General features: G+C 34.3%; 2 protein-coding genes across 3 annotated transcripts; both read left to right on the top strand.

Annotated features, from left to right (window-relative positions):
• The first annotated feature begins 3,471 nt into the window (after window positions 1-3,471).
• Window positions 3,472-5,061, top strand: LOC7497339 (uncharacterized protein At2g23090). Its single transcript, XM_002320664.4, has 3 exons — window positions 3,472-3,895; window positions 4,042-4,082; window positions 4,757-5,061. Exons 1-3 carry the CDS (start codon window positions 3,820-3,822, stop codon window positions 4,874-4,876), a joined length of 237 nt encoding a protein of 78 aa, XP_002320700.1. The 5' UTR covers window positions 3,472-3,819; the 3' UTR covers window positions 4,877-5,061.
• A 2,392-nt stretch (window positions 5,062-7,453) lies between these two features.
• Window positions 7,454-14,184, top strand: LOC7497338 (transcription initiation factor TFIID subunit 4b). Of its 2 annotated transcripts, none has more exons than XM_024584857.2 (14): window positions 7,454-7,727; window positions 7,802-7,907; window positions 8,550-9,040; window positions 9,136-9,231; window positions 9,320-10,243; window positions 11,737-11,861; window positions 11,979-12,066; window positions 12,177-12,312; window positions 12,437-12,492; window positions 12,564-12,620; window positions 12,726-12,866; window positions 13,088-13,153; window positions 13,240-13,504; window positions 13,625-14,184. In XM_024584857.2, exons 1-14 carry the CDS (start codon window positions 7,689-7,691, stop codon window positions 13,795-13,797), a joined length of 2,763 nt encoding a protein of 920 aa, XP_024440625.2. In that variant the 5' UTR covers window positions 7,454-7,688; the 3' UTR covers window positions 13,798-14,184. The 2 variants fall into 2 exon arrangements, with proteins under 2 accessions (XP_024440625.2, XP_052302677.1); XM_052446717.1 differs by having other exon boundaries at window positions 9,136-9,235; window positions 9,324-10,243.
• Window positions 14,185-14,190: the final 6 nt, after the last annotated feature.

Here is a 14,190-nt window from a genome sequence, read left to right as displayed (position 1 = left end):
TCGGGTTAGTTTTTTAATTAAATAAAATAATATATTAATCTAACTAGATTAGTTTAGGCTCAACGAGTTTTTAGTGATTCATATAATTAAATCCAACTTTAATTAAAATTGACTAATTCAACACAAATAGATAAAAATATTATCATCTTAGTCAAGAATTAAAACCGATGATCCAAATCCTTTCAAGGTGGTCTCTGGATTAAAGATAAACATGTAGTCAACTACCTAGCAACCGGGCTAGACTGAAAATATAGAGGGGAGTCAGGGTTGATGATCCAGTGATGACATGGGCCAGAGCCTAGTACTTTAGAACTTTCGGCTTGGACCAGAATTCCACCTTCAGGGGTGATAGGCTAGCTGTTCATTGGCAGTGCAGGACTGCGGCCCAAACCAGATTGGTTTTAGCCTGGCCTTCCTATGGTATTAGGCTCTTGCATAGGTGTGCAGATTTCGACACCAGAGAGTGGCCGTGCCCATGTCAAAGGACTGACTATGAACAGTGGCAACACCTGCAGTAGTGTTTGGTATTTTTGGAATTGTTTTTGAAAAAAATATTTTTATTTTTATTTTTTTCTTTACTTCATATTAATATTTTTTTAATATTTTCATATCATTTAGATATGCTAATGTCAAAAATAATTTTTAAAAAATAAAAAAATATTATTTTAATGTATTTTAAAATGAAAAACATTTTGAAAAGCAACCGCTACGACACTTCCAAATATACAAATTTAGATAATGATTGAGAATGCGGTGAAAATTATATTTTTTTATTTAAAATTAATTTTTTTATATTTTTATATTATTTTAATGCATTTCTAAAACCGCAACAATTACCGCACTTTAAATACCTTCAAAGTTGTCAGGGCTCCATTGGTTAATTAACATGGCAATACCTTCTGTAACAAGCATTGCCTTTATAATTTCTTACCATGGCATGACTTGTGATCGAAGCATGAAAGCTGGTTATGGATTCTCTTATGCAATGAGTATGGTAGTGGTGCAGTAATTTTGATTTTTAAACCAAAATTTTGGATTCACGTCCTTTTTTATATATAAATCGGGGACAAATTATCAATTGAAAATGGACTTATTTGTGTAAAATTCATTAATATTTATTTTGTGTTATGTAGAATCATGCTATGAATAGATCTTATTACTGTTTTTTTTCTTCACTTTTTAAATTGTTCCAAATAAATTATAAAATCCACGAATTGGGGCAGGGCTGGTGGACTGTGAGGATAAACTTGAGTTGATATTGAAAAAAAAATACATTGTTTTAATAAAAAAAAATATTTTTTAAAGATAAATCAATGAATTAAGCACATGGTTTTGTTGCTGCTTTATTTTTTTACACTGGATCATACCAAACTTCTAATATTAAAATTAAAATAGTTAATGTTAAGAAAAAATACTTACACACAATATCTAACCTCGGCATAAAAAACGACACCGGAGTTAAAAAACTATGGACTTGAGGAACATGGATTGAGAAAAGTGAAAGGAGGAAGAAGAAAAATGACGGATAACTTACCATTTATTTAGTTGTTTTACCAACCAGGAAAGAAAAAAAATAAAAACCAATCCTTGTGCGTGTGTGTGATCAATCCACTCGAATGTTTGGTAGATAATTTTTTATATATTTTTACTCGAATTTTTGGATATTTTTTAATGTATTAAATTGAGAGGAATAGTGTATTTTTAAAATTATTTTAAAAATAAATATATTATTAATTAAATTGATTAAAAAACACTATTATCAAATAAAATAAAATAAAAGCTTGTTCGTGAACCCAACCATACAACCATCGTACAGCGAGCAAAGAATGGCTCCTCCTTGAAGAAAAGAAAGCCAGAGTCAAAGACCCGAAACGATTAAACGCGTGCTGGTAGTCGCCGATGGTTGGGCCATTTATTAGGAGGCTCTCTTTTATTGGGTTGAATGGGTCCACCACTAATGCGTGTTGGCAGAAGCCTTGTCACACGGACCACCACGGTTCCTCAAAGTAAGGGCATCTTCCATGAAAGACACTATTCACTACAGCGTAATATAGTTTTTATGTTCATTTCAATTATAAAAAATGAATTGTACATAATTATTTTAAAATTTTAATATAAACTGATTGTGATGATAGATCTAAAAATAATCTGAATGGTTTTTAATTAATTTAATATTAAAAAATAAAATAAAAAAATCAATTAAAAAATATAAAAAAATAATTTTAGTCAGCTGAATAAACTTGTCAAACCTATAACACAAATTATAATAAAAAAATATAGATTTATAAAAAATCAAAGGAGAAAATAATGAAAAAAAAAAAAACATTATTATAACATATAGTATTTTAACATTATTACAAGATATGTAGAAATAATATTTTTATAAGATAAATAATAAAATAACATTTTATTTAGTTGTCTCTCTAAAACATGTAAAATAATATTTTATTTATTTATTTTTAGCTTTCTCCGAGAATGCTCTAACAAGCGAGCTCCAGGTGTGGTTGTTAATCCTAACAATAACCGCACCAAAGTTGTTTTGTATTAATGTTTGGAAACACGGTATTTTTTTAATATTAATTTTTTTTATTTAAATTTTTTTTTAATTTATATTTTCAGATCATTTTGATATGCTGATATTAAAAATAATTTTTAAATAAAAAAATTTATTTTAATGTATTTTTAAACGAAAAGCATTTTGAACCATCACCATTATCATAATCTCAAACACGCCTGTCTTATTTGGTAGTGCAGCCTGATTGTTTTTTTTTTAATTTTTTTTGTTCAAAATTATTTTATTATATTTTTTTAATCTTTTTAACGTGGCGGTAAAAAATATTATTTTAATATATTTTCATGTTAAAAGTACTTTGAAAAGCAATAGCTATTATATTTTTAAATATTATCTAAAGTGGTGTTTGGTATTATGACAAACCATACTTTTTTAATTTTATGAATTTTTTAAGTTTTAAATTATTGTTTTTTGGATCGTTTTAATGCGTTGATATCAAAAATAAATTTCATAAAATAAAAAATTATTTTAATACATTTCTAAATAAAAAAATATTTTAAAAAACAACTTCTATATCTCTTCCAAACAAGCAATTAATTTTAGAAAATTAGTAAGTGATCAAAAATATTATTTAAATCTTAAATTCAAATAGAGAATAAACAAAAATTATTTAACTGGGATTATTAAAAAAAAATTAAAGCTTGATTTTCAAACAAACAAGTGATCTAGTTTTGTTCGTATCCGCTGCTTTTCTATTAAAAAAAAAACTGTGCGTGAACTTTCCACGGATGGGCCCTATCTGAAAATCAACTTCCACGAGATGAGATTAAATTCTCCCACCTACTCCCGTCATATGAACAAGATCCAAGCCTGCCTTTAACTAAGTTTCTAAGCTATCTTCTTTGAATTTAAGGCCACTCGAATAAATTGGGTCGACTTTAACAACCTGGCCTGTAGCTGATTTTTCATTAAATTTTAATTTAATTTATTTTAATATTTTTTAATTACTTTAATATACTAATTTCAAAAATAAAATAGTATTCTAATATATTTATAAAAAAAACACTTTAAAAAAAGGCTACAGTCCCGAACAGCTCCGCAGGCCCATCCAAACCCCCACCCAGTAAAACAAAATCCGTCGGCGTAGTTCTAATGGAATTGTCCTTTCGGTTGGCTATCTTCTCTGAACATAAATAGGGTATCCTCTAGGTAGAATTGGCCGTGGTGTCCTCTCCTCTCTTTAAGTGGTAGATTTCCAAACCACATCTCCTATTCTCCAGTGCCTGTTTCACCAGAAGAAGAAAACAATGGGAGGCGGCAACGGGCAGAAGGCAAAGATGGCTCGCGAGAAGAACTTGGAGAAGCAAAAAGCTGGTTCTAAGGGTAATTGATTGACTGTTTATAAAACCCTAGCAAGCCTAATCTCTCTCTCTCTATTTGTTTATTTGACTGCTCGATGTTTGTCCGAGGAGATCTATGTGGTCATGTTCATGTCCTGACTCGGTTTTGTTCTTCCGATTTATATGCAGGAAGCCAGCTCGAATCAAACAAGAAAGCCATGTCGATCCAGGTATTTACCGCTCTTGCTCTTCTCGGCCGCTAATTTTATAACAATTTAATTCATAGAATTTTTAAATTTACTTTATTTAGTGAAAGCTGAAATTAGGTCAAGATAGGTTGATTTTTTCAAAGATCCAGTTCAACCCGATCACCCCCATACATACATGAGAGTATGTATTAGGGAGCAATGTAAAACTATTTTCATGATCTTAGCCAACGGCTTGAGCTTTTGAGTTACTGGTTTTTTGATAGATTTTGGAAAGGATCTGTGTTTTTAACCGATGAATGATTACTTTTTTTTGAGAGATAATCCTCCTCTATAGTCACTTATCTAGGCAAGAATTAATCATTGGAAGAAACCCAGTCTCAAAAACTAATCAATGATTAAGAATCATCTATACTAGCTTTTCCATGTCTGTCTGTTGACCACTGCTAGGCTGCGGTTTAGTATTGGCTTTTGAATGAATTCGTGGCAATTGAGAGATGCCCTGATCTTCTATTATATCTATGCTTTTCTTTGGCTTCTATCTTGTTATTGTCTCAGTGGAATTTCTTAGATTATCGCTGTTGACTCGGTGAGATTACCTTCTCGTTAGGTCTTAACCTATAATTTCAGTCACGAAAGTATTTGGACTGAAAATCTTGTTTTTGGTCGTCTAATAAACTGGTGGGTTTTGTTTGCAGTGCAAGGTGTGTATGCAGACATTCATTTGCACCACATCGGAAGTGAAGTGCAGGGAGCATGCAGAAGCCAAACACCCCAAATCTGACGTCAATACATGTTTCCCCCACCTCCAGAAATGAAGATGAAGCAGGAGAGAAAGAAAGAACTTGTGGGGATTGGTTAAAAGCTCCATATATATTGTCGTAGGTGATCGAGTTTGGAACTTTGCAAAGCAATTCGTTCAGATTCTTGGATGTTATTGCTATGTATTGTGGATTTGTTTATATTACTATGATGCCTTAGTTACATTATTGACTTTATCTTTGCCCACGTTGTTTTTGCTTTAATTCCTTCGAGATTACGCCATACCTAATTGCATGTGAAGGTAGAGTGTGCATTGCTATCCTCTGGATCACTGGAGGCACAAGTCCATTAAACCCCATTGAAATGCTCTTTCACACGGTACAGTTGTTGCAGGATAAAACAGGGAAACATGCCCAGACATAGAGAAAACTTCAGATGTGCCTGAGTTCATTATTGGCACTGATAACCCCATCTCAATTCAGCATCCCAGATAATGCTGTATTTGATACCAGAAACAAATCTTCATTAAAACTTTTGTCCTCTCCAATTGCCTCCTGTGTTCCAGTTTACTGATAAGCTGCCACACAAGTGGTAGGAAGGGGGGATTGTGTTCTTTATAATTGAAAAAACCTCACTGCACCGCATCCTTTCAGGCCAAGGCTACGTATAATTTAACTGGTCGTCAGTGATAAATAGTCTCCTCAATGAGCCAGTCACGAAAACTCGGATCCGAAACCTCATATTAGATGAAACCCTTTAGCTCGTTTGGAAACGCGGGCTAATCCGTAGTTTTAAAAATTTTTTTTTGTTAACAAAAAATTCAAAATTTTTTTTTGTTAAAAATTAAATATTTTTATGTTTTAGATCGTTTTGATGCGTGATCTCAAAAATAATTTTTAAAAAATAAAAAAATATTATTTTAATATATTTCAACACGAAAAGTACATTGAAAAGCAACCATAACCATACTTTCAAACTATTATGACTTTGTGTTACGGATTTAATAAGTTATCTATTTTAAATCTTTTTATTATTATTAAAGTGGAATTCTCAAATAAAAAAACAAAAATTAAAAATTAAATGAAACGGGCCTCCAAATAAAAAAGCACATAAAGGACTGGTCTCTAAAATCACGAGTCCACACTAACAACAAACCCAAGCCCGTCATGAATCGGGTCGGCCGAGAAGGAAAGGTTAAAAAACCCGGTTCTAAATCATCAAGTGCTTGGCGTATAAAATCATAGTTGTTAAACACAGGATAAAAAAAAAAAAAAAACTCTTGATTTAAAATCTAATTTGGCTTGAGTTCTAGTTAAGGTGAACAAAATATTAGAATTACCTAGTTAACTAGGTTACCAAATAATCAATTATGCAAATACTTGAGATTTTTTTAAAATAAAATAAAATTAACACCGTTTAATAAAAAAATAATTAATCTCACTTGATGAGATAATCCAATGATCCATGTTTTTTCATGTGAAACTAAATAAGAAAACTATTTATAAAACAATTAAAGCACCATAATTATTAGAAATCAGCCTGTTATCCTGACTCTTTTAAGGGTTTGGTTTTAAAAAAAGTTTTTTTTTCAAATAAATAAATTATTTTAATAAAAATAATTGATCTCAATTAACCCAATAATCCAATAATTTATAATTTTTTTAAAATCAGCCTCCAAACCAAATAAGAGAATTATATATAAAACAACAAAAGCATCATAATTATTAAAATTCAATATAGCCTGATAAGCCAACCCAAATCTTAATGGGATATAGGTTTTTTTAAAAATCAACTTGAAATTTACTCAGTTTGATTTCTTTTGTTTATTTTTTTGTTTTTAAATGATTTTGTTTTGTTATTTTTTAAAAATTTAAAATAACATAAATTCAAATTAATCATCTTAATCAACGCTGTGACTCAAATCTTTAATCAAGCTGGTGTTATACTAAAAAAAAACTTAGTATTTGAAATCTGGCTTGAGTTATAGTGAAATTGAATAGGATATTAGTATATCCTGATCAATTAGGTTACTAAATAATCAATCATGTAAATATTAGAGAATTTTTTTTAAATAAAATAATATTGTTTTAATAAAAAATTAGTTAATCTCATTTGATGAGATAATCCAACGATCCATGTTTTTTCAGGCCAGTCTCCAAACCAGATAAGAGAACCATATATAAAACAATTAAAGCACCACAATTATTAGAAATCAGTCTGGTTGTCCTGACTCTTGAAGGGGTCTGGTTACAAAAAAAAGTTATTTTTTATTTTAAAAAATATATTGTTTTAATAAAAATAAGTAATCTCGATTTACCTAATAATCCAATGATTTATGACTCTTTTAAGCCAGTCTCCAAACCAAATAAGAGAACTATATATAAAGCAACCAAAGCACCACAATTATTAAAATTCAATCTAGTCTGATAGGTCAACCCAATTCTTAATGAGATATAGGTTTTTGAAAAAAAATTTCAATTTTCTTTTGCTTCTAAACAATATTGTTTTTATTTTTTTAAAAAAATTAAAATAATATAAACCCAGGTTAACCATTTAAACCACCTTGTGACCCAAATCTTTGACTGAGTTGGTGTCATGGGCCGAACCGGTTTTAAATAGCTTTGCACAGCACAACGAGATTGCAACCTTTTCCTCTTTCTCCGTAAAACATCTCCCAGGAACGCTGAGCAAAATCAAATAGCTTCACTATCTCATCTGTCCCTTAATCTCCCAGATTAATCTCCTTCCTAGTTATTCACCCCTCGTATACGAATACAATTTTAAATCTTATCCACGCCAAAAGCAAACGGATCGTTGAAATAAGCAACATAGTCGTAACATCTACTACCACAGGCTGTTTGGTTGGTGATGGACCCTAACATAATGAGGCTTCTCGAAGAAGACGAGGTAAGCATTATTATTTTTCTTCTTATTTTCAACTTAAGTTTGATTCTGAGGGGTTTTTGGAATTGTGCTTAAAGGACGAAACCATGCATTCCGGTGCTGATGTGGAGGCTTTCCAAGCTGCCCTGAACAGGGATATTGGGGGCGACGTGTCCAACTCGCAGCCGTCTGATTCGAGTGCGGGTATTTATTTGATCTTCATTCAACCACATTTTAATCAATTAATTCAGTTTCTTATAATTTACTGGCAGTATAGAATTACATGATTTAGGCTGAAATATGAGAAAGTGGAGATTAGGATTAATATGTAAGCATATAAAGTTGGAGAAGTTAATAATTTTTTTTTTGGTATTGTGCTCGTTTAATTGCTGCGGGTTGTCAAGTAGCTAGTCAGTTTATCATATTTGCAGTAATACTTGTGCTTGTGTTTAGTCTTTTCATACTTTCGTCAAGTTAGTTGACGCAGCGAAAGATAGAAAGCTAGGATTTCTCAATTCCTAAATCTTATGGCCTTAAACTGTAGAGAAAGAAACTAGCGTGTAGGTGGTTATAGTTAGCTGACCTACTACAGAACCAGGGAGGTAGAATGAGCTGACAAAATTTTAGTCCAATCTAACAGTTAGATTAAAAGTTATGCCTATTCTTGTCAGAAAGCTTGTTTGAAAAGTACAGATTTCTTCCTGGACTTGCCGATACTCTTCTCGCTTGTCTGGAATATATTTAAAATATTGATTATTTATTGTACACAATTGTAAAACATAGTAGTTTTGTGCCATGAAAACAATTAAAGTTCCAGCCAACAATTTCCTAATCGGCCAACTGCAGGGAAAATTGGCAATGCCAATAATACCGAGGAACTTGATGCAAAAAATGTTCAACGACAACATCATCAGGAGCAGCACACATCTGCAATGGAGACAAAGCAGAATGGACCTAATGCTGAGAACCAACAGCAGCAGGGGGGTTTCCCACAGGAACCAACCCGCCCGCCATTACTTAAGAAAACATCCCAAGATGATATTAAACAAGAGCTTGTGGAACAGGCTCCTCTCCAGACTCCTCAATCGATTGGGATGCAAAGCTATGAGAAAAATCCTATCCCAAAATCCGAGCCTGATAAAATGCAAAGTTCTGATGGTGATCCTCACTTTTTAAATTTTCAGAAGATGAGCAATCAGCAAACTGCAGGCACAGATCAGGCAGGCAACCAAAAGAATAGCAAGCAGATACCTTTTGCGATATTGTTGCCTGCCTTAAAGCCTCATCTTGATAAAGACAGAGAGATGCAGCTACAAACTTTATATAATAAACTGAGGGTGGGTCTCTGACATGAATTTCTTTGTTCTTGTGCTGTCTCTTTTATGCATGGGACTGGTTATTATTATGATATATCTTCCTTTGTTATTTTTAGAAAAATGAAATTGCAAAAGACCAATTTGTCAGACTCATGAGAAATATTGTTGGGGATCAAGTGCTCAGGCTGGCAGCTGCACAACTGCAATCACAGGCAAGTAATGCATGGGCTAGTGAAATTGTAATGAGCTTAGGACTCTCTTAGTGATATTAGGCTAAAACTAGCTTGTCCTGCACTGCAGCCAGGTACCAACCAATCCCAGTTACAGCCTCAAGCTGGTCGCCAGCTCGATGGGCGAATGCCTGCTGGTATCAGTGCTGCTCAGTTTCCTGATCCACATCATTCTGTACTTCATCCGAGGGGATCTATTCCTGCAGAACCATCTCATAATCCTCCTTCAGCAGTCCAATTGCAGACTGATTCAAGCATTGTCAATTCTCAGAAATCCAAAGCGGTAGAATGGAAGCCAGATTCTCTTGTAATGCAAGCAAGCCAATCACATTCCTCCAATGCCAGCATTTCCAATCAAGAAAGAGAGCGATCCTCAATTGCAATGCAAGGGCAGAACAAGCAACAACAACATGTGAACTTTCCACCAACTTCCTTTCCAATGTATGGAAGCAGTGGTGGTAATTACCATCCATATTCTGGGACAAATGTTAGTACTTCAGGACCATCTGTGAAGCCACAACCCCATGATCCACAAACAAGGCAAATTCTACATCATCAAAATCTGGGTGTGACTCAAATAGGAGGGCCAATGCACAGCATGATAAGCACGCCGAAGTTTGAGAGGCAAAATTCTGCTGATGATCCTAGTAGAGTGCACAGTGGTTCTGTTTCCCATTATACAAACAAATCAGCATTGCAACAGAATTCAGCTCCTTGGCAAGCACCATCAAATAGAGAGAAAAGTCCTGCTTCATTCTCTTCGTTGAATTATGTAAAACCAGGTTTGCTTGAACAGGCTGGTGAGCAGCAGAACAAACCCCAGTTGTCGAGCCCTCAAGTGCTGTCTCCATCACCTGTTGAAAAGGGAAATGCAATTTCAGGAAATTTAAAGGATCAATCTTTAGACAAGCAGTCCACTAAAATTGTTTTTTCAACAGTGCCTCCCAATTCTGCCCCCCCTTCAATTGCGACTCAAATGGACCCCAATGGCCAGGTACTTTCATACTGATCATGAATATAATTCTAGCACATCTAGTTGTTAGGTCTTGATTTCATAGTTTATCTACCATCTTATAGGTCGTTTTTTAACCACTAGATGAATTCTTAATCTGACAGGTTAAACATTTACAGAAGAACACGACCATTTGTTTTTTGCATGGCTGCTTTACTTTTAAACTTTCTTTCTTTCTTTTTTCATTTTTACTTTGGTCTTATGTTTTCAAGTGGTGAAAACCCCCCAGTACTTCCTACTAATTTGCAATGGATAATTAATTTCATGTAATGCTAGAAACATTTGATTTTGTTCTATTCTTGTTACCATGAACATTGATGAGGCTGGATTAAAATAACTTGTCCATTGGGCATTGGAGAAACTTGATATCTTATACCAAGCATCAATGAGAGCAAACATATATAATTGGGAAACAGGTATTGAAAAAAGTGGTAGAAATAATGCAAATTGCTCTGCATCCCTGACTCTTTGTCAATCAGTTAATGGCGGTGGACCAATTAGCAATAGTTATTAGGTTGGAGTTTTTTGGTGCTGCACAAGCCCAACTCTTTTAGCCAATGATGATTTATCCAGCTGTTGAGATGAAACATGATGATGTTTTTTTTGGGTTAATCGGGTGGCCTTTTGAGTCTTGAGCTACACAAATGGGGGTAGGCCTCTCTCATTACACAATGAGCAAATAAACTGGAGTTAGTTGGACTTGAACCTGCTTCATTGAAGGAAGCTACTTTGAAACTGGTTGAAAAATGTAGCCTTCTCCAAGATCCTTGAAAATGAACCACAAATGTCATCCTGCATTTTGCAAAACTCAAGTACTCTTTTGGTGTGTGAATATGATGTATAGTGGGAAGAGATATCAAATCAAAATAGCAAAGAACAGTAAATATGATGTCTAAACTAGAAGAAAATTGAAGCTGGAACTGGAAAAATAAGTTTACAGTTTGTAGACAGTCTCTAAAACATAAACCGATTGATAAAATATACGAAATGTTTGGAATAATAGCATAGGCAGCCTTATTTATACTAGTTGTAGGTCTAAATCCTACTCCTCATCAGAAAAGGAAGCACTATTAAAAGTTATAGGACTAATAGTGAATCCAAATAACACAAGCATTTTCTTAACCAAATAAAAAAACTAAAATTACTAAGCAAATAAAAATCTTCTGAAAGCTCCTGTGTCAACTTGGTATATAGCTAAAAGCATCCTCTGTCTTAACATTGGCTCCTAGCTCTGGTGGAATATATGAGTGAATTTGTCTTTACCAGCTTATTTCCCTGTGGTTTGACTCAGATTGAGAGTCAATATGGTATACAGATTCTCCAATCCCATGAAATTTTATTAAGATTTTTTAATTTAACTCATCAGAAATATGTTTTTTGCACTCAATTTCACAAACAAAACTGCTGGAATGATTAAACTAGACATTTTCTGTCCGTTGATGAATAATATCCTTTTTGCTTCTATATGTTATCAGGCAGGCTCGCGAATCTCATCTGTAGCTTCTCCTGCTGGAGTTAATGCAAGAACACCTCCCAAAAAGCCTTCTGTTGGCCAAAAGAAGCCATTTGAAGCACTTGGTTCTTCTCCACCTGCGTCAACGTAAATAGCTCCTTTTATGGACCAAGAATGATTTTAATTGACTCATTTATTTCTTTAATTCTATTAAAAGCTCTTTTTCAATCATGTTTGATGCATAATCTATGGGATAACATGCAGTAAGAAGCATAAGGTATCTGGGGCTTTTTCGGATCAAAGCATTGAACAACTCAATGATGTCACTGCTGTCAGTGGAGTTAATCTCAGGGTATTTTTTGCAACCATCAAGATTGTGTGTACAAAAGTATCATCTAGCAAGGAAAAACACTCCTTTGACAAATAAGCTTGGAATTCTTAGGATGTTTTGCTTTGATATAGGAAGAGGAAGAACAGCTATTTTCAGGGCCAAAGGAGGACAGTCGAGTTTCCGAAGCATCTCGACGGTTTGTACAAGAAGAAGAAGAAAGGCTGATGTTGCAGAAAACTCCTTTGAAGAAAAAATTAGGAGAGATCAGTTAGTATTTTTGTTTTTTGGCCCCTGTTATGTCCGCTGTAAATCCATTTGTCTATGCACTTTGTGCTTTATGGAAGGCAGTATTATTCACATGGTTTGATATTTATCGGTCTATCTGTTACAGTGGCCAAATGTGGTTTGAAGAACTTTGGCACTGATGTGGAGCGATGCTTGTCCTTGGTGAGTTGCTAGCTCTTGGTCCATTTTTTGAGATAATTTTCACACGTTTTCTTGTGGAATTCAATTTTTAGTGTGTGGAAGAAAGGATGCGCGGACTAATAAGTAACATGATAAGGCTGTCAAAACAGGTGAGTTTTTGTTTTCTTTTCGCTAACTTCTCAGACTCTTTCTCTGTTCTTGGATTTATTTGCTTACTTTAATCATCTTTCATGATTTAAATTGGATCTCTACAGCGTGTTGATGCCGAGAAGCCAAGACACCAGACTCTAATCACTTCAGATGTTCGGCAACAGATCATGACAATGAACCGGAAAGCTCAGGAAGAATTGGAGAAAAAGCAGGCTGAAGCAGAAAAGCTCCAAAAAGTTAACGAAGTGGGTGCTTTGTTTGATACTATCTACTTTCTTAATATATGATTCAAGAATTGCATGCTCATATAGAACAATACACTTTCTTAAACTATCATTATATATGATTCAAGAAGTACATTCATAAAGAACAACGCACAAGTACATACGTAATATTTCTACATATGATATATTTGTTCAAGCATGAATTCCTTAACTTTTCACGTACTTTGTATCTCTGTATACAGCCGGAGGGTGACAATGGAGGTGAAGGTGAGAAGGAGAAAGATGAAGGTCGAGTGAAATCAGTGAAGGTATTAAAGATGTTGCAAGTATTAAAAGTTTGCCTTCTAGCCAAATAAAACAAATCTCTGTTTTTCTAATTTCTATAACTATGTAGGTTAACAAAGAGGAGGATGACAAAATGAGGACAACAGCTGCTAATGTTGCTGCTCGAGCAGCTGTTGGGGGAGATGACATACTGTCAAAATGGCAACTAATGGCTGAGCAAGCCCGGCAGAAACGTGAAGGAGGGATGGAGGGGGCATCCGGTTCCCAGCCAGTTAAAGATGTGAACCGCAAACCTCTATCACCATCAGGAAGAAATATGATGGAAAATCTCGAAGCAGAAAAAAGGAGCCATGTGGTTCCTTCTTCTGCATCTGGTAAGTGTGACAATTCGAGGGACACATGCTGGAGCAAACTTTCTTTTCGTAATCACATTATGTATTATGGTGTACATTACATTTGTTTGGTTTTTAACCTTACCTTTTTTCCTTTGACAGGAGCTGGTAGGAAATGTGGAAGGAATCAAGCAATTGTGCCTCAAACCAAAGTGGTCCGTACCATTTCTGTTAAGGATGTAATGTCAGTGCTGGAAAGGGAACCTCAGATGTCCAGGTCTACTCTGATTTACCAACTGTACGAGCGAATCAGGTCTGATGCTACAGCTGAATAACGCCACACGTGCCTCCCCAAAAATGGTGTTTTTTTGTGTTTGGTACCTGACAAGATTACGGTCCTGAGTCCTGACTATTGCATGGCCAATCATCTTCTGATTTGGCTGGAAGGACAAATTTGTGAGATAAATCGTCGTAATTTTCTTGCCACTGCATGACAGGGCTCAGAAGTTCGACTTGTAAGCATCCATAGAATCTTGTGGCCGCCAAAAGATGTGCCTTGTTCAATGCTTTTGCTGCTCCTCGTGTTAATTTCACCACCTTAACTCTTGCTTTCCTCCGTGGAAACAATATACTCTGATGTTTTTGTTGTAAAAATTAGCGTTGAGCGGATTTTGTGAGTTTGGAACTCCAATCGAATAAAAGTGTATACTTGACACTCCGAAGCAGGA

Source organism: Populus trichocarpa, chromosome 14 (assembly GCF_000002775.5).
Source record: "Populus trichocarpa isolate Nisqually-1 chromosome 14, P.trichocarpa_v4.1, whole genome shotgun sequence".
NCBI classification, from domain to species: Eukaryota; Viridiplantae; Streptophyta; class Magnoliopsida; order Malpighiales; family Salicaceae; genus Populus; species Populus trichocarpa.
This window is presented reverse-complemented; position numbering and strand designations above follow the sequence as displayed.

Coding starts and splice junctions, on each gene's coding strand:
- LOC7497339 (XM_002320664.4), top strand. CDS start 3,820: ATGGGAGGCGGCAACGGGCAGAAGGCAAAGATGGCTCGCGAGAAGAAC. Junction 3,896..4,041: donor GCAAAAAGCTGGTTCTAAGG/GTAATTGATTGA, acceptor ATTTATATGCAG/GAAGCCAGCTCGAATCAAAC. Junction 4,083..4,756: donor AGAAAGCCATGTCGATCCAG/GTATTTACCGCT, acceptor TTTTGTTTGCAG/TGCAAGGTGTGTATGCAGAC.
- LOC7497338 (XM_024584857.2), top strand. CDS start 7,689: ATGGACCCTAACATAATGAGGCTTCTCGAAGAAGACGAG. Junction 11,862..11,978: donor TCTTCTCCACCTGCGTCAAC/GTAAATAGCTCC, acceptor GATAACATGCAG/TAAGAAGCATAAGGTATCTG. Junction 12,493..12,563: donor TGGAGCGATGCTTGTCCTTG/GTGAGTTGCTAG, acceptor TTCAATTTTTAG/TGTGTGGAAGAAAGGATGCG.